Below are 24,268 nucleotides of genomic sequence, written 5' to 3'. Positions count from 1 at the left end.
GCGGTGGTCACAAAGCATCTTCAGGGTGTTTTGTGAGGCCCTCTTGGAACCACGCTGGTTCTCTTTTTTTGTTTTATACTTTACGCTTTTTTAGCTGACTTCTTTTTAGACTTGTTTTATTTACACAATATTATTCTAGGAAGATGCTGCACATGCTGCTTCTTTTTAGAAAGCCTTTCTTGTTACAATATCTGTGCATTTCGTTCAAGACTAAGGACAGAACAAGATATCCTAGTGTTTACGTTGCCCGCTCGGAGACAGCTTCTAACATCTAAACACATCATTGCATCAGAGCTGTACCTCTAACAGTAGTTTTATTGTATAAACAGTGCACTGCCCCTTTACGGGTCAAAAGAACACTCCAGCCACAATGTACCTGAGACCAGTGCTGTGTTCGACATGCAGCTCTGCTTATACTGATCTTCCATACTGATCCTGCAGAGAGGGATTGCCAATCCAACTCTAGACCAAGTCATTTAGGTATGGGGTCTCAGGCTAACCTAAGAGATGGGCAGAGGGTACACCCGCCTTGCTCTCAGAGTAGGTGTAGTAATGGGTAGGGATATATAGATATTAGACTGCCATAGTTGCACTGTTTATTCTTTTTACCATGTTTATAATGCTGGTTACATTGCTTTGTTTTATCTGCCTAATTATTGCAGTTCACTCTTTCTATGCAAGATTACAATTGCTTCAATAAATGTGTTGAAAACTTCCTTCGCATCTTTCTTCTGTTTACGAAGGGCATGCATGAGTAAACAACAAAAGTGGTAAGATCTGTTTCCATGATTCTCTAGTGGTTCAGGGCGGTCATGTTCCAGGCTGCCAAAGTCACCTGCTACCCCAGAAACATTACAGGTTCGGGTGAGGCATTGTGAGCTAGCTAGTAATTGGGCAAGAAGTCTCTGACGGTGTAGATGGACTCAGTCCCTGCACACTGATTTCCTGTTCTAATAATACACAGTTCTACCTATTCTAGCGGAAACTGTATAACAAGGTCAGGGGTTGCACTTGATTCCTACCTCTACAACAGTTGTCTCCCACCTCAAGGATACTGCGAACCGCCTAACATCGCTTGGGTTGTTGGGATTCACTATCAACGTGCCGAATTCACACCTGACTTCTTTCCAGATTCTCAAGATCATAGGAGCCATTCTAGACATGGTATAGTTTTGTTCCTTACCCTGGAGCGGGGAGTGCATGACATTCAGACTATGATCCAGATGTTTCATCCTCTTAGCGAGGATGACTTTTAGGCTGCTGGGACTGGTGGCCTCAAGCATCCTGATAGTGAAGCATACCAGATGGCTCTGGGATCTGAAGTCCTAATAGGCACAGCATCAAGGGGAGTCCTCCAATCCAGATTTCAGAGGAGACTGCAAAAGATCGGCATTGGTGGCTGATTAATCTTGATTGAGTCAGTGGCAGAACCCTCGCCTTACCCTACCCAGAGCTCACATTGATGTCAGATGCATCAATTCTGGGATGGGAGGCCACCTGGGAGAGGTAGCGATCAGAGGCATCTTGTCTCCGGCAGAGGCCTTGCTCCACATTAACATGCTGGAGGTGCAGGACAGTCACTTGGCCTTAAAAGCTTTCCTACCCACCATCAAAGGGAGGCTAGTGATGGTGCTCATGAACAACACCACAGCCATGTGGTACTGCAACAACTAATGCGGAGTGGGGTCATGGGCTCTCTGTCAGGAGTTGCTACGCCTATGGCGATGGCTAGTGTACCTGGGGATTGTCCTGATGGCACACTTCTGGTGGCATCTTTAAACATCAGGGCAAACTCAGTTGACGATGGCAAGCAGACCACAGACAGCAGCTATATCCGGGGGTGGTGCAAGGTATCTTCCACTAATGGAGAGCACCTTGGCCTGTTCCCTTAGCCAAACCAGAGAACGCATAATGTCAGCATTTTTGCACACTGGACTTTCCAAGACAGCTCTCTTGAAGACTTGTTCTGCTTAGAGTGGACCTCGGGACTCATGTAAGCCTTCTCGCAGCTACCTCTTCTGCACTGAGTTCTGGTGGCACCAGAGTGGCAATGAGTGTGCCACCCGGAACTCCTGGGCATGAACATCTGTCCTTCTATCAGGCTGCCTTTTCAAGAGGATCTTCGGTTGCTGCATCAAGGAAGGGTGGGTGCTGCACCCAGTCCTCTGCAATTTTCATCTTGATGCTTGGAGCTTCAACTGCAATAGTTGTGCATTGGTTCAGCCTATATGTAGCCCCCCACATCCTTTCCAAAGTGGAGCTACATTGGCATGGAGCTGCACAATATGACTTAACTATGCACAGAGGTGCTGCTGAAAAATATCTGGATCCAGTCTGATCCCTTGAGAATATTCGAAAGGTGAGGAATCTACGGTGAGATAGAGTACGCACCAGAAAGATTTTAACCGAAGGCAAGTAACTTGTTTATTCAAACTGTGGATGAAATGTTTGGTGAGTTAACTGAGTGGCTTGTTTAACTGTAGTGTTGGCAATAAATGGACTTTGACACTCAAATCTTCCAGTGTGTAATTCTAACAAGATGAAAGTTGCCTTCAAAATTAGATATCCGGGTTTGGCTGTCTCTTATTTAAGTAATAAGTGAACCACCTTGTATTTTTAAAAAGACCTGTAAAGCAAAAGCCATACAAAATCAATTTGCTCTTATTTTTATTTTTTTACACTTTTTTTTTTAATGTTGTCATGCTTTTTCACAAAAACCAATTGGATGATCACTGAAGTAACTATAACTTGTGCACCTGCCATGCACAACGTTGTCATCAATAATGTAATTTTAGATGTCACATGAATGTTATCAATGCTGTCATAGAACATGTTATGAGTGGTGTAATATGTCTGGTAATGAGCAGCGCATGGCGAGGGCATAAGTTATAGTTACTTCAGTTAACTATTACTGGTAAGTTTTATTGTTTTTTTTTTTCCTTAATGTGAATGTGGGATGGAGTGGTGTAGATTTGGAAACATCTCCTCTAAGTTTCGAAATTATTAGTTTTAAAATAGCTATGGCAAGGACCTCTTGGAAATGTTTAGAGCATGAGGCATACAATTGGAATGATTAGTCTCCATTGTAAGTTTTTTTGTGTTCTACTTCACTTAGTTGATTGTTTTATTATGGATGATGTGCATATTTTAATTTTCTTGTTCTCTATCTTTGTTCTTTGTTTTCTGTTGGCAGAGTGAACTGAGCCCTCCTATGTTAATAGAGCACCCTTTGCGATGTTTGGTGTTATGCGCCCAGGTTCATGCTGGGATGTGGAAGAGGAATGGATTTTCTCTCGTCAATCAAGTATGTGTTCCATTAGTTGCCTTGATACATTATATGAAATTTGAAGCTTTACATTATAGGCTCTTTGAAGTTATATGTGCTGAATAATTCATATCTGCATGTGAAGGTAACAAAACACTTCATGCATATGAAAACAGATTTTAAGATATAAGCTCTGTCATTTGTAGACAGAAAGCCTCTTCATAGCATAATAAAGCCTATGAATGTCGATTTTTTCCAATGACATAAAGCAACTTTTTACTACAGCAACCCAACACTGCTGTTAATATAAGAGAATTAGTCAGAAGAGGGGAACAATGCAGGAGAAGAGCCTCGTAGGCGGCATGCAGTGTCAAACTGTTGAAAACATGCACTGTCACTTTAGGGAGTCAGCAGTAGCTTATCTTGTATGCTTTGTACTGGCTGTTACCACAGAAGCTCAGTTATTCTTTACTGTTCATGTTAGAAGGATCTCTGAGCACTCCCTGGGTTGTTTTCAGACTTCTCTTCATGAACATTTCTTTTCCACAGATTCTGACTTTATTTGAATATTTTTTGTCATCTTGAAATTCCTTGGGAAACAGCCATTACAATGTGACTGTTACCACGCATTACCTTTACAATGCAGCTGTTACGACGCGAGTTGCATTATCAATCATTGCCATTATCACACATGCCTTTACAACGAATTTCATTGTAATGCCATATGTGTTTTAAACATAACATAAGTATTATGATCTGTTATAACGATTTATAAAGTGCACAGCTACTCAGCAGAGTGTCCCAGTGCTCTGACTAAGGGCAACAGACCTAAAACCTAGACTGACTGCATAAAAAGCCACGTCTTCAGTTTCTTCCTGAAAATAGCGAGCTTGCTGACCAGACAGAGGTCTTTCTGGAGTTTGTTCTAGGTGAGCGGCCCTAGATGGGAGAAGTGTCTACTGTCCGCTCTAAGTATGTTGATCCGGGGCACGCTTGCCAGGTGAGCAGAGGAGGATCGCAGAGTACGCGCTGGGGTGTATTCGGTAATCCTTCTCTGAGAAATCAGCAACAGAGCCGTGCAAGGCCTTGATCATTAAAACCATGTGTAGGAAGATGGCTCTGTATATACTATCCCAAAGTAAGGTATAGTGTGCATAGAGTCCAGTGGAACCGCAAAGGTAGGTGGAGGTAAAAGTACATAATACCTTACTCTCTATTTGTAATAGTGTAGGCGAGCAGGAAGGCTTTATCAGACGGTAGTATTAAGCATTTATTGTACACACTCGGGCATGGAATGATGTTACACACTTAAGGACTGAACTCAGACCAATTTGTTTGTATACAGATATTATTTAGTTATTTTATTTCTAGAACCAAGCCAGAGCTGGTGCAGGTAAGTGGAATAATACTTTGCAATACTTATGCAATTTATTACAGTTGAATGCAGGTTCAAATGCAGTTGGTTGATTTACCGATAAGTCAATAATTAGAATTACTTTTTAGTTACTTTGTAGAATACAATACACTGAAGAGTGGACTTCACCTTGCCTCCTGCACCTGAGGGATGGGGTTGGCAGAGGTGGGCACACCTTCTGGGCTGTTCTAATATTTCCCGCCTGTATTCTTGCTGAAAAGGAGGGGTTACCGGAAGGGGGTCTCCTCCTGATAGCAGGAGAGGCTGGGGGCTGTGTTACTAAGGCCGAAGGCCTTTGAAGCTCCCTGCCACAGATGGCTCTTCCTGTCCTGGGGAGGTGTGAACAGCTTCTCCAAGGGAAGGCTTTGTTTCTGGGCTAAGGGAACAAATGCTCTCACTCAGGGGTCTAGAAACTTGTCTCGTGGTGGCAGGCTGGTGTTTACCAGTCAGGGAGCCTACCAAAGGCTGGTCGTTTTTTAAGGGGGTATCTCCAAGATGCCCTCTGACTGCACGGTATAATAAATCCCACACTGGCATCCGTGTGGGTTTATTATGCTGTGAAGTTTGATATCAGACTTCCCAAAATGTAGTAAAGCCATTATGTTGCTGTGAAGTTTGTAATGACAAATTACCAGACTATGTACTCTTTATGGCTTTACTGGAATTACAATATATAAGAATGAACTTAGACACTGTAGGGGTACAGTGCTTATGCAGCTTTACCCTCACCAGTGGTATAGTACACCCAGCTAGAGGGGTGTTTTACCTATACCATAGGCAGTGGGTTGCAGGCATGGCACACAGGAATGTGTTTGAACGTGGGTAGTCACTACCACACCTATTTAGAGATGCTTATCTGCTTTGTAGAGGAAATTCTTAATGATTCTTCTTACTATAGCATGCAGCTTGGTGTCAAAGGGCTGCCTGTCCCTAGGGCGTCTAATTCTAAGAATGAGGGGTACGTAACGATCTATCACAACCTTACCAGGCGCACAGCTTTTTTGAATTTTAACCCACTTATTACACTGTTTCCAAAAAATCAACTTCTAATATAAACACTTCACAACTTTCTTCTTTGTAAATCTAGTTGTATTTTTCTATTATTCATTGTTTTCACTTGAACTTCAAGTTTTGCGAAATTTGTTTGCATACACATATTGTTATTAATTCATAGCAACATACATTGCGAATCTGTGTGTTTCATGAACAGATTTACCACAACAATACATATTATTCAAAAATTACAATTCAACATAAACAGCGATTGCTGATTGTTTGGCCCGATGCCTTTTGGGACAGGCGTCCCTTCCTCAGGGGCCACTGTAAATAAAACAATGTGATATGCTGTTACATAACAAGCAATTATACATATTCAATATTATTCTCATCATTTCTGCTGTCAGTACTGAGCACACGCCTACTGTGACTCATGATGGCCTGGAGCCGTCCTCAGTACGGCAGCGCCATGCCCAGTCCCACCCCCTCTTGCACCACAGGAGAATTTGCCCTACAGTGAAGAGGTTAAAGAAGCAAGAAGACCTACCACTTGAACTTGTTATGCAGCAAGGTGGAAAAGATTTGTCATATATTGTAATGATAATTCAATTAATCGGCTAGATGCATCTGTACAAAACATTATTTGTTATCTTTTGTATCTTCAACGCGCAGGTTTCACCTACACATCTATTTGACTACGCCTTGCAGCAGTAGCAGCTGCCTATCTTCTGAACATGCAACATTTATCTTTATTTAAAGGACCTGTGATCAAAGCATTTATGGAAGGCCTCAAAAGAATAATACCACCCAGAATACCACCTGTACCTGTCTGAAACCTTAACATTGTTCTTACAAGATTCATGGACCCACCGTTTGAATCATTACACAAATGTTCACTACAGTTTCTTTCATGGAAAGTTGCCTTCTTAATAGCTATTAGTTCACTAAGATGAGTTAGTGAGTTACAGAGATTAACATTAAGAGAACCCTTCTTTCAACTGCATAAAGATAGGATTGTTCTTCGTACAAATCCAAAATTTTTTGTAAAAGCTGTCTCTTCTTCAAATCCAACATTTTTTGTAAAAGCTGTCTCTTCTTTTCACATTATCCAATCAGTTGAGTATTCTTTATTCTGTATTCTTTCCTTAACCTTATTCCGTAGCAGAGAGGGCTCTACTCACACTTGATGCCAAAGGGGCATTATTGTACTATATTGATAGGACCTAAGTAAGTAAGTAACTGAGCTTATAAAGCGCCTGGTTACACCAGCCAGTGTGTCCCCGCGTTGTACCACTGAGGAACCCATCCTGGCCTGTTTCTGTGAGGCGCCCACTCCTGGGCACCCCAAGGTGAAGCCAGACATCCTTAGCGATTAGGGCCGGTGTGGAGATTAAGCAAGCTATTGCCCAGAGTTGCAGAGTGGGACCCATGATTAGAGTAGGCACCGTGGCGAGATTTATCGGGTCCGCGGACATTGAGCCCAAGACCCTGCCGCGACGGGAATTGAACCCTGGTCCCGGGTCAGATCTCTGCATCCGGGTCTGCCGCTCTAACCAGTGAGCCACACTTCTCCACCAGCCAGAAGATTTTCGCAAAGAAAAACAACTTTTTGTTGCTTCTACTCCACCTCATAAAGAGAAACCTATCTCAAATTCCGGCATTTTGAGATGGATTGTCAAATGTATTGCTATGTTAATGCTAAATGCTAAAAGAAATTTAACAGTACATCCTTGAGGACATTCTACTTGCAAAATAGGAGCATTCTATGGCCTTTTTCGGTAACATTCCCTAGCTGACATATTTAGGGCAGCTACATGGTCTACACCACACACATTTACAAAACATTATTGTGTAGATGTGTTAGCTCATCAGCAGGCTAATGCCTGACCGGCAGTGCTCAAAACACTCTTTCAAACAAACAACTGCAACACCCACTGGTTAGCCTCTGCTTTTGGAGGGTACTGCTATACAGTCTATGCAAAGCATGTCTATCATCTGATAGAGACAACTAGCTGCAGATTCCTTAACTTTGAATATTTCCAGACGTCAGACTGGAACCAAATTTTTTTTGCAGCAGCACCTCTGTGCGCCAGGAGACTGTGCCGCATGGCTCCTCCCTGATGTCGTCTCTGGACAGAGAAGCCATATAAGTCCCTCCCGGCGCGCTGACGTCAGTTTTCTTCTTTTCCGCATCCTGACGTGTATCCAGGAGTAAGAGGTTCCTTTGGCCTGGCCTGTTGCCCAGGCCTTCTGGACGCCTTCAGGCGCCCAGGAACAGTCTGAAGATTCAGGCTTTAAGGTGAGACATGCACGCGACAAATGTCGGTTACTGATCCGCATGCGATCTGCTTAGGAGCGCACCATGACTCTGAGGAGTGCAACTCCTGCCAGCAGATGAGGCCAAAGTCTCTGCGGGAGCGCTGGATGAAGCTATTGGCCGTCAGGATGTCCCGCTCTGCGCCGTTCTCCATCTCGGGCAGTGGCTTTTCTTTGAGTCCGGTCGCGGAGTTGTTCCAGCGGATGTCATTTACCTCACGCAGGTAAGCGGAAGCACGAGTCACGGAAGTCGTCGGCCTCACTTCACCATGACAGCAGGGCTCTGGGTCTTTGCCGGACGCCCGTCCCCAAGAGTCAACCCCCTTATACCCACCCTTTCTGGGTGATGGGGTGAATCGGACCCAAATGGAAGCCTATTTCAAAGCTCTACACTCCATGTTTAGGTCACCTCCTCACCCTTGCGCGCCTTCGGACCCCACAGTGGAGGTAGGGACTCAAGTAGGATCTTCGCCGGCCGGTTCGCCCTTGGCACCGGCATAGTCCCTCGACTCCGGTTCCGGAGTCGGTGCGACATCGGGACACAGCCCGGATGGGCATCCCAGTCAGACGTTGAGCCCATCAGCCATGTCTCGGCATAGCCCTTTGCTGTTTCCTGCGCCAACGTCGGCGATGGACGCACAGCGGGTATCGACTCCTTGTGGACATCCTTCCTCTCCACATTTCTCGGTGGAGGGGGAGTCGACGCCAGTCTCAGACAGGTCTGAGTCATCTCTGCCTATTGTCGACGTCGATATGACGCCGTCTCGACGCCGTAGCGGACGTCAGCCCCTATTGTTCCTCTGCTTGAGGAGGACGCAGCTCCAAAACACCCAGGGGTGCCTCCTTGTCCTTTGGTTCCGCTGACCCTGGCCAGTGGCCCCCTGTTCATCCGCCTGCGGCGTCTTTTCCATTCAACCATCCCTTACAGATGATCTGTTGTCGCCACTTAGAACAGCTACAGAGGCTAGTGCTGCAATTGCAAGGGCTGTTCGCAGGGCTGCCACTCTTTTACACTTGCAGCCTCCCTCGGTCTCTTTGTCTTCTGACCCATTGTTGCATATCCCCCACTAGGGTGAGTTGGAAGGGGAGCCCTTGCTGCCTTTTGGTTGTTCATTATTTGACACCCTTCTTGGCATATGGGCACAGCACTCCTCGGATGACCCTGTGGATCGAGCCGTTGCACATCGGCATTGCCCAGCTCCCGTTGACCCTGTCTGCTTGTCCCTTCATCCTAGGGCTCAGGGCTGGGTCGTCAAGGTGACTTTCGCCACAAAGCCTTCCTCTCCTCTCCCGTTACTGCCTCCCACCAGGGAGTGTCATTGGTTGGAGACCTGTCGTTGTCCTATTTTTGCATCCACTAGTTCGGGCATCCATGCTTTGAACATAACTTACATGTCCACACGGGCTACTTTTACCCTTTGGGACTCGGTGGCCGGGACATGGCACAGTTTACTGCTAAATCGGCCATGGATTCTACCCACTCTGTGGGTCGGGCGAATGCCAGGTCAGTCGCCATGCTTGGCTGCGTGATGTTAGTTTCCTTGAAAATATCCAGGAGAGTTTACGGGATTTGCCGTTTGATGGCTTATCCCTTTTTGACAGTCATGCGGACTCCGCAGTCAACCGCCTCCTATCTAGCCTGCCTTAATTTCGTGTTTTTGACATTCCTTTATGGTCTGTTACTTCCATGTGCAGTGTTGTTGTGAGCCCTGGCTTCATGCTGTAATACCCAGGTGGTCTGGACGGCTTGTCTCCGTTTTTGTTTCCCTTTATTGACGCAGATCGGCTGCTTCTGTTCTGTTCTGTTCTGTTCTGAGAGACAATAATAACTAATTATGGAGCACTTAAGATATGCCGATACACGGCCTTATTTTTAGAGGTCACATGGCGGTTTCAGTACACGGAACCGCCAAAAGCCGATCCACGGCAAGATCATTTTCAATGAATGTGCAATATGAAATTTTGGTTGTAATGACACCATGTTTTATGTATGTTTTAACATATCGGATGTTTTTAATATACACAATATATCACTGAAATGAATGTAAAATGATGACATTTTGACACTGTTTTTAAGGATGAAATAGTGACATTTGCACATCCAAGATGGCGGAAGCCGGGAGACGACCTAATTTTTAAAATTGAAACTTTCTGTGTCACTCTGTAAATAACTTGTATTTTAATCAGCACACTCACCCGGCTGGCACCCCTGCAGCGGGCTTGAGACACGCCAGAACAGCGACCCCTTCGCTGCACCGAATCAGGAAAACAAACATTTGGACGCCATTCACGGCGAGGAACTGAGGCCACGCCCACTCTCAGGCCACGCCCACCCGCCACAGTACAAAAGCGCGGTCAACAGCGCCGAGTAACTAGAACTGCTAAATCTCCTGAGGCGGAAGCCGGGAGACGACCTAATTTTTAAAATTGAAACTTTCTGTGTCACTCTGTAAATAACTTGTATTTTAATCAGCACACTCACCCGGCTGGCACCCCTGCAGCGGGCTTGAGACACGCCAGAACAGCGACCCCTTCGCTGCACCGAATCAGGAAAAGAAACATTTGGACGCCATTCACGGCGAGGAACTGAGGCCACGCCCACTCTCAGGCCACGCCCACCCGCCCCCTTTCCACCCATAAAGATGTGCAATCACCGGACGCGCAGCGGACGGGCGCAGCGGGCGCGCCGTCAGCGCGCCGAAGGCGCGCCAAAGGCAAGCCGGTCTGGGCCCGTCCGGGCCCAGCCGGCCTTAGGCCCAGTCACTCTGCCCGCGGCAGCCCCTAACAACCTGATCTACTCTCGGGCTGACTTGCTCGCCCTGAAACCCAACAAACATCCCTCCTGCTCGCGCATCTTGACTGGAGACACTCAATTCTCCGGCTGTGACCGAGGCAACCCCGGCAATCAAACCATGGCATCAAAGGGTTTGCACCTAGGCCTACTTAATTGCAGGTCGCTTGTGAAACACGCACAAGAAGTGAACCTCCTAATCACTAATAATGCCCTAGACATTCTGTTCTTAACAGAAACCTGGCTTACCTCCAGTAGTGGCCCAGACATCGTCCTAGCACTCCCCCCCGGGTACGTTATGTGCTCACAGAACAGACCAGAGGGTAGGGGAGGTGGACTCGCAATAATCCTCAAAGACACCTTCACCTGCAGAACGTCGGATGGCAACATCAAGGGTTATGAAAGCTGCCACTATACCATCATAATCTCCCCTGTCACCTCGTTATCAGGAACGCTGATATATCGTCCACCAGGCAATTTAGGAGACTTTCCGACCAAAATTACTGACCAGACCTCCACCAAATGCACGTCCACTACGAATTACCTATTATTAGGAGACCTGAATGTACATTTCCTGGATCCAGACGACAAACTGGCCAATGAACTACTCCAGGATCTCACCTCAATGGGCCTTGACCTTAAAAACCCACAGGCCACCCACGAAAAAGGGCAACTGCTTGACCCCATTCTTTCCAACATCCCCAACCTGAGATCCCTAGACCATATCCCCCTTCCCTGGACGGACCACTTCTTGGTCCCCTTAGTATGGGACATTACTACTGTGCTCCCTCCACCCCCAAAAATCAGAACGTACTCCAGACGATGGCAGAAACTGGAACCAGACATCTGGGCAGCCAAACTCCGAGAAAACGTTCCCCATCCCCCCAATAACACCTTAGTAGGGGACAAAAAATTCAGTTCCTGGATTACCCAATCGCTTGACGCCATCCTGCCCAAAATCCACTCTCTCAGACACATCAAGAGAGTTAATCCCTCACCCTGGTATACCCCGGAACTCAATCTGCTACGTAAGGCCTGCAAAAAAAACGAACGTATCTGGAGGAAGGAAAAAACCGAGGAACGGAAAGAAGCATTCCGCACCGCGGTTAAAACCTACAAAAAAGAGCTCCGTTGCATCAAAACTAGTTTCTACGAGGACAGAATTAAAAACGCTGCCTGCTCGGCCCATGAAACCTACTCAGTTCTAAAAGAACTACTCCACCCCCCCGACCCCCCACTCAAACCCCTCGATCCCAAAGCAGCTGAAACTAAATGTAAAAAATTAGCCACCTTCTTCGACGAGAAGATTCAAAACATTCTTCTAACCATACCCCCTCCCGAACAGGACCGCACACAGCCGAATCCTACCATCACCACCACCAATCCTCCTCCACCGCCAGCCCCCCAACCCTCCCTGGACACTTTTGGTCCCGTAACAACGGAAGAAGTAGGAGCTGCGCTGGCCGCAATCAAAAGTGGTTCCCCCCTTGATCCTGCCCCCCTCCGTTTCTTAAAAAAAGTGTCAAGTACCATCATCCCCCCCCTCACGGCTCTGATCAATTCCTCTCTCTCAGAGGGTATTGTCCCCCCCAGCTGGAAAGCGGCAGCAGTCAAGGGTCTACTGAAAAAACCCTCTTTAGACCCACAGGATTTCGCCAACTACAGGCCCATATCCCTTCTCCCTGGAAACAGCAAGATCGCGGAGATGCTGGTAAATAAGCAATTATCGCTTTACCTAGAAAGCAACAACCTCTTAGCGGCCTCCCAGACAGGATTTCGTCCAGGTCAGGGCACGGACATCGCCCTCCTGACAGCAGTGGAGAAGGCCAGAAGCATTCTGGACATGGGAGGATCAGTGGCAGTGATCCTCCTAGATCTCAGTGCGGCCTTCGACACTGTAGACCATCCCACCTTAATCCACTGACTGGGAGAGATCGGATTAAAGGGTATGGCCTTGAAATGGCTAGAATCCTTCTTGACTGGACGCTCCTTCCAGGTGCGGGAAAACGACAGCTGCTCACCCACCATCCCCCTCCGGTGTGGAGTGCCACAGGGCTCATCTTTGAGCCCTACACTTTTCAACGTGTACATGGCCCCACTGGAGAAGAGGGTCAGCTCGTACGGCGTGTCAGTCATCAACTACGCCGACGACACTCAGCTGGTCGTTACCCTCTCTCATCCTCATCACGCCCCATCCGACCTCCACAGCTGTCTTTCCGAAATCCATCAATGGATGAACCTCTCCTCATTAAAATTGAACGGGTCCAAGACTGAGATCCTCCTGATGGGCCACGATGGGCCCTCTCTACCATCTCACCTTTGGCCCAAGTGCCTAGGGGACCCCCCCGCACCCAAGGATGAGGTCAAGAGCCTTGGTGTGTGGATTGAGAAGGACATGAGTTTTAAAACCCAGGCAAAAAGAACTGCAGGGACATGCTTCGGGCTACTTAGAGCCTGCAGGAAGATCTTTCCCCTACTCCCAGATACCGCAAGGAGGCTCCTTATTCAGGGTCTAATCCTGGCAAGATTAGACTACTGTAACGCTTTATACTTGGGTGCCCCTGAAGCCACCTTGAACTCACTGCAAAAAGTCCAAAACGCCGCAGCCCGCCTACTCACGGGCACACCTGGAAGATCCTCCGCCAGGCCGGCTCTCAACTCTCTCCACTGGCTCCCAGTCAGAGAAAGGGTCATTTTCAAAGCCCTCTGCCTGGCCCATAAAACCCTCAACAACAACGGTCCCCCTCTTCTGAAAGAACTTTTACTCCCATACAAAGCAGAGAGAAATCTCCGGTCCAATACAGAAAATCTCATTGCAGTCCCTAGAGTGAGAAAAGCCAAGACCGGTGGCCGTCGCTTTTCGGTTCACACGGCTAAACGATGGAACCACTTACCCCGGAAACTCAGGACAGAACCGAACTATCTCCAAGACCCTACTTTTCCCACAAATATAATCTCACTAGCTGGCTAAAACCCCCGGAGAAGCAGATCAGCGCTGGGATGCTCTTCGGAGTTACTACGCGCTCTACAAAAACCATTAAATAAATAAATAAATAAATGGCGCTCACCAAATTATGACGGTGACTAGCCCTACCTCGATGTTGTTACTCCCTATCTGGTAGAACTGTGTAAATACATGCTTCCTCGGAGGGGATCCTTTAAGCGTATGTGTATATATATATATATATATATATATATATATATATGTCACGCTCACAGGTCTGCCACACAAATGAGGGAGCACTCGAGACAGCCGAGAAGGTTAGACCTTTAACCTTTAATTCGTGGTATGAACAGCAACACGCATAGGTTTTAATCACCGCAGTTCCTTCGTCTCGCCTTACGCGTTTCGAAATATATTCTTCTTCAGAGGCTTTGGTACGAAGAATACGTGCACACTCCCACGCACTGGCTAAGTGAGCAGTGTCACGCCCCTCAGCATTGTGGGAGTTGAAGTCTTTTAGTTCCTGAATGGATGCACTTTTCTTATCTGCATTTCACTCTGTATGAGTTCAAGCTCTGGATGAGCCCCTTGGCGTGCCTCTGTTCTCATCCAACTCGCGCTGCTCCACAAAGAGGTAGGAGATCCATCCTCGGGGCCCCCGCCTTTAACCGGGGTGTTGCTCACCTCGCGGCTGGGCTGCCGCTATACATCACGCTCACAGGTCTGCCACACAAATGAGGGAGCACTCGAGACAGCCGAGAAGGTTAGACCTTTAAACTTTAATTCGTGGTATGAACAGCAACACGCATAGGTTTTAATCACAGCAGTTCCTTAGTCTCACCTTACGCGTTTCGAAATATATTCTTCTTCAGAGACTTTGATACGAAGAATACGTGCACACTCCCACGCACTGGCTAAGTGGGCAGTGTCACGCCCCTCAGCATTGTGGGAGTTGAAGTCTTTAAGTTCCTGAATGGATGCACTTTTCTTATCTGCATTTCACTCTGTATGAGTTCAAGCTCTGGATGAGCCCCTTGGCGTGCCTCTGTTCTCATCCAACTCGCGCTGCTCCACAAATAGGTAGGAGATCCATCCTCGGGGCCCCCGCCTTTAACCGGGGTGTTGCTCACCTCGCGGCTGGGCTGCCGCTATACATCACGCTCACAGGTCTGCCACACAAATGAGGGAGAACTCGAGACAGCCGAGAAGGTTAGACCTTTAACCTTTAATTCGTGGTATGAACAGCAACACGCATAGGTTTTAATCACAGCAGTTCCTTCGACTCGCCTTACGCGTTTCGAAATATATTCTTCTTCAGAGGCTTTGGTACGAAGAATACGTGTACACTCCCACGCACTGGCTAAGTGGGCAGTGTCACGCCCCTCAGCATTGTGGGAGTTGAAGTCTTTTAGTTCCTGAATGGATGCACTTTTCTTATCTGCATTTCACTCTGTATGAGTTCAAGCTCTGGATGAGCCCCTTGGCGTGCCTCTGTTCTCATCCAACTCGCGCTGCTCCACAAAGAGGTAGGAGATCCATCCTCGGGGCCCCCGCCTTTAACCGGGGTGTTGCTCACCTCGCGGCTGGGCTGCCGCTATACATCACGCTCACAGGTCTGCCACACAAATGAGGGAGCACTCGAGACAGCCGAGAAGGTTAGACCTTTAACCTTTAATTCGTGGTATGAACAGCAACACGCATAGGTTTTAATCACAGCAGTTCCTTCGTCTCGCCTTACGCGTTTCAAAATATATTCTTCTTCAGAGGCTTTGGTACGAAGAATACGTGCACACTCCTACGCACTGGCTAAGTGGGCAGTGTCACGCCCCTCAGCATTGTGGGAGTTGAAGTCTTTTAGTTCCTGAATGGATGCACTTTTCTTATCTGCATTTCACTCTGTATGAGTTCAAGCTCTGGATGAGCCCCTTGGCGTGCCTCTGTTCTCATCCAATTCGCGCTGCTCCTCAAAGAGGTAGGAGATCCATCCTCGGGGCCCCCGCCTTTAACCGGGGTGTTGCTCACCTCGCGGCTGGGCTGCCGCTATACATCACGCTCACATGTCTGCCACACAAATGAGGGAGCACTCGAGACAGCCGAGAAGGTTAGACCTTTAACCTTTAATTCGTGGTATGAACAGCAACACGCATAGGTTTTAATCACAGCAGTTCCTTCGTCTCGCCTTACGCGTTTCGAAATATATTCTTTTTCAATATATATATATATATATATATATATATATATATATATATATATATATATATATATATATATATATATATATATATATTCCACTCCTTCCTGATTCTCCAGGCACGGCACGCAGGACACAAAGACCACCACACAGCTCGTCCAGTACAACAGGTCAGTTTATTATCGCCTTAGTTCTCCTTCTGGCATGACGCGTTTCGGGTATGGACTACCCTTGATCACATAACGGTACACTAGTTTAAGAGACCTTTAAGTACTCATTTTTTTCCTCTTTGCTGAGCACACCACGTGATTCATGAAAAGTGAAGATATACTTAAACATATAAGGCGAGTGGCTCTTTCATTTTTGTGAAAACAGCACACATGGATAATTAAATATTGTGATCAAATATATACTAACTATTCACATATAATTATAACTACATGAATGCATATGCGGTAAACATGGACTGGATTTGTGCAAATTTACAAGTATAAATTACTGCAGCATATGTTCTTTCAATCTATACAATTTGAATAATTTTTTTTTTTTTAAATAAATTATACATTTATCCATTTTTTACACATAACCTCATTGTACAAAAAATATCTATGTACTATACAACTCCATCATCTATATTTTGTAATATATATTTACATATAATACAAATAAGAATAAAAAACATGTTTTTGCAGCTTGAATGCTGCCAATATGTGCAAAACTATGCCACTATGTAAACCTGAATATTCTCATTTTACCAGCTCCCATGTTACTAGATACTCAGTTAAAGCCATTGTGCAAATTATCTGCCTAAATGCAGACGCATATGTGCAACTACGCTTATTGTGAAAAATGTGATCTTATATCATAAACCCAAGTGCAGTAAACATTACTGAATAGAATTCATATTGTACTTATGACAACTGAGCCCCATTGTCAAGAAGAGCTCACTCAAGATTCTATATACAAACAAAGTGCTGTATAAAAAAATGAGCAAATGCAAAAAGGATTTTTTGCATTCAATAATGTGATTGGATTTACAGTGAAGCTATATGCAGAGTTGGCAATTTCAATGTAGGTAATAATGATTTGTCAATAAAACGGTATAAGACAATGTTATATGTGGATCAGTTACATTATTCGCAGGGAGCATATTTCTTCCTTTCAATTAACTATCATATGGACAATGTCATCATTCTATATAAGTCCAAGTACACCAAATTTGACAAGTTTATCCATCCAATAGCAGGGCACTGTATACATCTTTTCCTTTCAGATCATATTTCCTATTTTGTTCATATCTTCAGAAGTTTCTAAAAAAAGGGGGAAATAGAAATAAACAGGTTGATCTAAAGAAATGTATGTAATTCCTCCGTATTATTTAGACCTTGGGGAAACTTGCAGTTGAGATTCAAGATGTATTTGGTCTCTAACTGTCTTAAAAGAGTTTCTCTGTTACCTCCCTTTTTAGGCATAGGAACATGATCAATCACGAAGTACTTTAAACAATTAATGTCCTTATTGTGCACGGACTTAAAATGCCGTGCCACCGGGTAATTTGGGTCACAGTTAATGATGGCTCTTATATGCTGCAATATTCTCACGTGTACTTGTTTCTTAGTGCTGCCCACATATCTGAGCCCACAAGTACACGTGAGAACATATACAGCATACTCCGTGCGACAATTGAAATTGCCCCTGATGGTTAATTCATTTTCCCTGAACGGAGTGCTCTATTTCGAAGTGTTGACCCCAAAGTTACAGGCCCGGCAGGTTGCACATTTAAAAAACCCTTGTTTCGCCGGTAACCATGTTTTAATTGAGGTCCCTTCCATCATGGATTTTGATAAAAATCCTTCCATGGTTTTACTTTTTCGACATGTCACTGTTGGTCTTTCAGGTAATCTGTATTTTAGGACACCATCTGTTAGTAATATGGGCCAATTTTTAGTTAAAATAGCCTTGATTTTACGCTCCTGCATGCTATAGGTGGTTATGAGTCTGGGTGTATCAATGTCGCTATCATCCTCAGTTGTGACTGGCAGATTGGTAGGGAGTAGGGATTCTCTGGATCTCTCATTAGCTTTCTGCACTGCTTTGTTCAGTATATTCTCGGTATAGCCCCTTCTTCTGAAGCGATCTAATGTTTCATCTTTGCTTTTGTTGTATTCTTCCTGTGTGCTGCATATACGTTTTAACCGCAGCAGTTCCCCAAAGGGAATGCTGGCGATCAGATGTTTAGGGTGAGAACTAGTAGCATGCAATAATGCATTCCCTGCAGTTGGCTTTCTAAATGCACTAGTCACTAATTTCCCATCAATTATCTGAATCCGCACATCCAGGAAGTCTATGGTGGTCTGGCTACAGTGTGATGTGAAATGTAAGTTACATTCATTAACATTGATTTGGTCAATGAAATTAAGGGCACTAGTACTGTCACCTTTCCAAATCATAAAAACATCATCAATAAAACGTAACCAAACAATAACATTGTGCTCAAAAATCTCCCTGTATTTGTCCACGAGGACCTGCTTCTTCCAGAGCCCAACGTGCAAGCACGCGTTGCTCGGGGAAAAGCAAGCCCCCATAGCAACACCCTGTTTCTGTCTATACACATCCTTGTCTTAAGATTAAAAATTGTTGTCCAAGCACCATGCAGTGAGGGACATTAACATTCTATTGTGCATTAAATAGTCTGCAGATCTTGTATTCAAAAAATGTGCCACCCCTTGTAGGCTGCAGTTGTGTTCAGTGCTAGTGTATAGCGACTCGATGTCCACAGTCACTAATGTCAAGCCCTCACACCATGTAAAGTCATTAATATGTCTAAGAAAGTCCCCAGTGTCTTTTATGTATGACAGCAAAGCTCTTACCAGATCTTGGAGGTAGAAGTCAATGTATCGGCCCACACGTTCTGTCATACTGTTGATGGCCGATATGATAGGACGCCCTGGGATAGGCGTCACCCCTTATGTATTTTTGGTAACAAGTATATAAAGGGCATCTCAGGGTTTGCATTGTACATAAAAGTATATTCCTCTGTGGTAATTAGACCATCATTTTTCCACTTAAGGAGTTCTTTCTTCAGATTTTCTTTTGATTTATTATGAACCTTCATGGTAGTCCTTTCATGGCAATCTGCATTAGTTAACTGGCGTAGTACTTCCTTATCATAGTCTATTTTGGGCCAGAGGACGATGTTCCCGCCTTTGTCTGATTTTTTCACTATGACCCCCAGATTTTTTCTGATCTTGCCCATAAGTTGGTTGAACTCTCTCTGTTTTTGATCCATATGCCGTATTTTGAAATTTACTTGAATGTTAAGTTGTTTAATATCCTCAATTACTCGATCATAGAATACGTCAATTGCATCTTTTTGCATTAGAGACATGAAAGTTGATTTAGGCCTGAATGGGCTTTCGCCTGCGCCCTTTTGCAACAAATCCAGTTCTTTTAGTTTGTTTTGAGTGGAGATTTGGGATGTATTGGGCTCTTCGTTAATGAGCTCATGCATAGCCCACAAAGCCGGAATTTCCGCAACAGTCAATGTTTTTCCTGCTTCACTCGATTCCTTATTGTTTTTATCTTCCCATCCACTTTTAAGTGCGACTAATTTTTTTTATTTTAGTTTTCTGATGTAGCAGAACAGGTCTATGCGGGTTGAAGCATAATTGAAATTAGTATTAGGGCAATAGTTAAGTCCTAAAGCTAGAAGCTGTTCCTCTGCTTTGGTAAGTGTTAGAGTTGTCAGATTTATAATCGTTTTCTCCTCCACCATTACTTCTTGCGCCAATAATTTCGCTTCTTTTTTGGCATCCCGCTTGCGTTTCCTGCGCCTTGTTCGCCTGATGGTGTCGCGGTTTTTCCGGCCTGATTTCCTTTGATCCGCGGCCTTAATGTTTTCATCCGCTCCTCCACTAAAAAATCAACTTCCTCTGCCAAGGTCAGGATCATTGTATTAGTTGCGCTGGTGTTACTGTCTCTGCTTGAACCACTTGTGAGGGAATCAGTATCAGTTCCATCAGTTGTTTCATTTACTGGATTTACCTGCAAGATGTTCGGTTTATTTAAATTATCACTTTTTTGTTTGCGTATGTGGTCAATTTTTTTGAAAATGTATATATGTGCCCCAAGCGATAATCCTCGAGACCACGTGCAAACTTTTGCACTTTTCTTATTTGGATTTTCTCCTCATGTTTTTTGAGGCGCTCTTTGATTTCCTCCTTTTTCGCTGTAATCCAGTCCTTTTTGTCAGATTTACTGAGTTCTTCCTCTATCGTTTCTATTTCCAATACCAATGCTAGTCGGTCTATATCTGCATATTTTACAAGGATCTTGACAAGATTCATAGAAGCATGGAGATTGCTTTCGCCCCATTCGCGCAGCATCGCCGGATTAGGTTTTTCAAAACTTGAAGCTAACAGTATTCGCAGCCCACGTGGAACTCGACCAGCTTCTATATATTTGGTCAATGATTTATATTCCCACCATTTGGTGGTTTCCGATTTCATCTTTTTTTCAAGATTTTTCAATAGCAGGTTTACATCTTTATTGACATCCTCATTTGTCGTACTAACACTTGCATTAACATTCTCTGTAACTTTCGTTAGGTTGTTATACAAACCCTCTGCGTTCGTTCCTGGTCTCGTGCAGCGTCCGTTAACATTGTTGCCATCTTACGTGGGAGACAGTTCTTATATTATTTACGGCACCGCAGTGCTCGCTTTTGGCAAGGAGAAACTGACCGTGTTTGTGAGCTGCGATAAGCCCCGTCCCGCAAAATCGCCTCTTTTCCACCCACCAATTCGAGAAGACAGTCGTACGCGAGTCCTCCGACTCTAGCGTCGGCGCCTCCCACTCCGGTAATCGTGTTTTTCTGGCAGCTTGCGGGGGGTTACCAGCCTTCACCTGTTCAATGGTATTGTTCTCGATCGAGATTCCTAGTCGACGCGCACCTCTCCAACTTCAAAGTCCCCGATTCCAGACGTCGACGAGGGCCTTTGGGCCTACTTGGGCCTTTGTATCTTGCTCATGGAAAGGACTCCATTCAAAAATGTGTCCTCAATGTGGGTCGAAGTTTCTCCACCGATCTGCATGAGGTGTGTAACTTCTGCCTTTCTGCGGAGCACGAGACTAGAGACTGTGCAGCTTGTGCCGCCTTCCTCTCCAAGAAGACCATTCGAGATTGTCGAGCCCGGAGGAAAATGGCTCACTCCTCGAATTCCATCCCCGACGACATCTTCCAGGAAGGCGTTGATGTAACGGAACAGGAGAGGGTCGAAGAAATCTTCGGCAGCGAATCCGAAGCGGAGGAATACAACATCGAAGAAATCACTCCTGCACAGCAGGTCGTAAGTAAAGACGTCGACCCTCACTTCCTCCATACACCTTCAAAAAAAAGGCCCAGGTGCACACCCAGACTCTGCTTCCAACGCCCCACCAACGGGCTCGGCAAAGAAGCCTTTTAAGCCTTCAGGCGACTCTGGCTCGAGTCAATCGGCCACCAGTACTGATACCCGATCACTGGCACCAAAAAAAAAAGCCTCCCCCCAGCCTCCACATCCAGGCATTCAGCACCGACCCATCCACTCCAAAATAACAGTCGGAGCCGAGCAAGAAACCGCTCCCCAAAAGTTCGGAGCCGAAAAAGGCCTCGTAACCAAAGAAATTACCGGTTGCACAACCAACCACAGAGACTGCTACCACATGAGACATCACAGCTCGAAGCCAAAACACTACAAAACCGTCCAAAACGCCGTACCGAAGTCTACCAAACCAAAAAAGTTGGTGCCGAAAGATCTGCCTCCATCAGAAAAGCTTTTTACACCAGACCCTTGACAAAAAACTCTTATAAAAGACCCTGAAACAGGTCCGTTCATCTGGAGTTCGAAAAAGAGACCCATGGATACACCTCCACAGGCAGTGTGTATATCATAGCATAATCATGGCAAGCAGAAGGGAAGGGTAATTGCATAAAGGAACCACAAATTCAATTAGATACAAAAAACTCTATTTCATTTAATAAGTATTCATATTAAAACCAAATATCACATACATCAATGTTACATAAAATTAGGCAAAAAACAGAAAAAACAGATTATACAATTTTACAGCAATATAATCACATAATATTTAAAAGAACCAAGGAGTGGCAATCAATGCTTTCAAAACCTCCACAGGCTCCACCACCTAAAAAGAGGGACATTGCCACATCTTCCCTCAGGGTCCCTTCTCCATCACCTCCTCCACCACCTCCACCACCACCTTTCCCACCACATCATTCTCCTACACCAGGGGTCTCCAAACCGGTCCTGGAGGGCTGGATCCATGCCAGATTTTTGGGATATCTCCATTGAGATACATGTAGTTATTTTAAAAATCTGGCATGGATCCGGCCCTCCAGGACCGGTTTGGAGACCCCTGTCCTACACCATCTCCACCAGGGAGTGATGATGACACATCTGATGAGGAAAAGGGTGCACATGAGGAAACACCAGGGGATCACAGTCCACCATCGTCTCCTGATCCCTGGGATGATTACAATACACCTGATGTTCCTAATGTTCCACAGGAGGACATATATCCCTCTAGGCCTTCCCCTCCAGACGACACAACAGGTTTTAATTACCTACTTCGTAGAACTGCTCAATACCACAGGGTTAGCTTACACACACACCCTATAGAAGAGGATTTCCTCATGGACACTTTTGACACTTCACAAAGGTCCACTTCTATTTTACCAATGCTAAACGGGGTCATCAAACATGCACCTGAAGTGTTTAAAGACCCTGTGAGGGCTAGAGTTATTAACCCCAGAATCGAAAAAAAAGTATAAAGCTGCCCCTGTAGACACAGCCTATATTAAAGGACCAGTACCTTTAGACACACTAGTAGTGTCTTATGCTAGAAAAAGGGCCAACTCCAAACATCAGGGGATGCTCTACCCTCTGATAAAGAGTCCAAACTTTTAGACGCCTCCGGAAAAAGAACGTCACAAGCAGCTAACATATGGTGTATCGCCAACACACAAGCCTTGTTAGCCAGGTATGATAGGGCACATTACGATGAACTAGAGTCCATACTACAGTACCTACCATACAAATATAAAAATAGGGCCAATGATCTCATACAGGAGGGTAAAATTATCACTAACACCTCCATTTGTTGTGCTCTCGACATAGCAGATACCGCCTCTAGAGCAGTCAACACATGTGTACTTTTGCGTCGACATGATTGACTACGCATTTCAGGGTTTTAAACTTGAAGTACAAACTTCCATTTTAAACCATCCATTCGACCAGGAACATTTGTTTGGACCTGATGTAGATTCTTCACTTGAAAAAATGAAGAAAGACACAGACACAGCCAAATCTATGAGAGCCTTGCAATGCAAGCTCCCAGACGTTATTTTCGTTGTGTGTTTTACAAAGGCACCTCTAGAGGCTACTCCTCAGACAACCCTTCCACCTCTTACAAAGCTCCCACCCAGTCTACGTTCACCAGATGTTACCAAAGAGGAGGTTACAGAGGCAACAATAATAAGGGTAGAGGCAAAACCAGCAATACCAGATCTGCCTCAACCCCTACCCAATGACTTTCCTCCGCTCCCCCCGGACCATTCCACTCCTGTCGGGGGTGAAAACAACAGTTCCTTCCTGTCTGGACCAACATCACCACAGACAGGTGGGTGAGACAAATCATTCAAACAGGTTACTGTCTAGAACTCACTTCTACCCCCCCAAACATACCACCCAGGCAGCACCCAATGGCACTTGATCATGTATCACTGCTAAAACAGGAGGTCATCTCCCTTCTGCAAAAGCACGCAATAGAACCGGTATGCATCAGCAAAACTCAGGGCTTTACTCCCTGTACTTCCTCATTCCAAAAAAGGACAGCTCTCTAAGACCCATCCTAGACCTCAGAACCCTAAACCTGTACATACAGTCGGACCACTTTCACATGGTCACGCTTCAACAGGCTCTTCCTCTGCTGGCACAAGGCAACTTCCTTGCCACTCTAGATCTCAAGGACACCTACTTCCATATCCCCATTCACACTTCTCACAGAAAGTATCTCAGGTTTGTAGTGGATGGTCAGCATTACCAGTTCAAGGTACTCCCATTCAGAGTCACCACAGCACCTAGAGTCTTCACCAAGTGTCTAGCAGTAGTTGCAGCTCATCTAAGAAGGCAGCATATCCATGTCTACCCCTAGACGACTGGCTCATAAAAGCCAAGTCTTACAACCAGTGCACACAACACACTCACGCTACAATCCAACTCCTTCACGACTTGGGGTTTATCATAAACCAACCAAAGTCTCACCTGCAACCGTCCCACATACAACAATAC

The 24,268-nt window shown here is 45.4% G+C and overlaps 1 protein-coding gene across 3 annotated transcripts in view; it reads left to right on the top strand.

The window, feature by feature from the left end:
• UBR2 (ubiquitin protein ligase E3 component n-recognin 2) overlaps positions 1-24,268 on the top strand; it is a 1,804,160-nt gene that overhangs the window by 530,145 nt on the left and 1,249,747 nt on the right. For all 3 annotated transcript variants that reach the window (XM_086927821.1, XM_086927820.1, XM_086927822.1), the window contains one exon: positions 3,194-3,304. In XM_086927821.1, coding sequence (XP_086783947.1) covers positions 3,194-3,304 — 111 coding nt within the window. The remainder of the gene's footprint in view (positions 1-3,193; positions 3,305-24,268) is intronic.

This window comes from Lissotriton vulgaris, chromosome 6 (assembly GCF_964263255.1).
Source record: "Lissotriton vulgaris chromosome 6, aLisVul1.2, whole genome shotgun sequence".
NCBI lineage: Eukaryota > Metazoa > Chordata > Amphibia > Caudata > Salamandridae > Lissotriton > Lissotriton vulgaris.
This window is presented reverse-complemented; position numbering and strand designations above follow the sequence as displayed.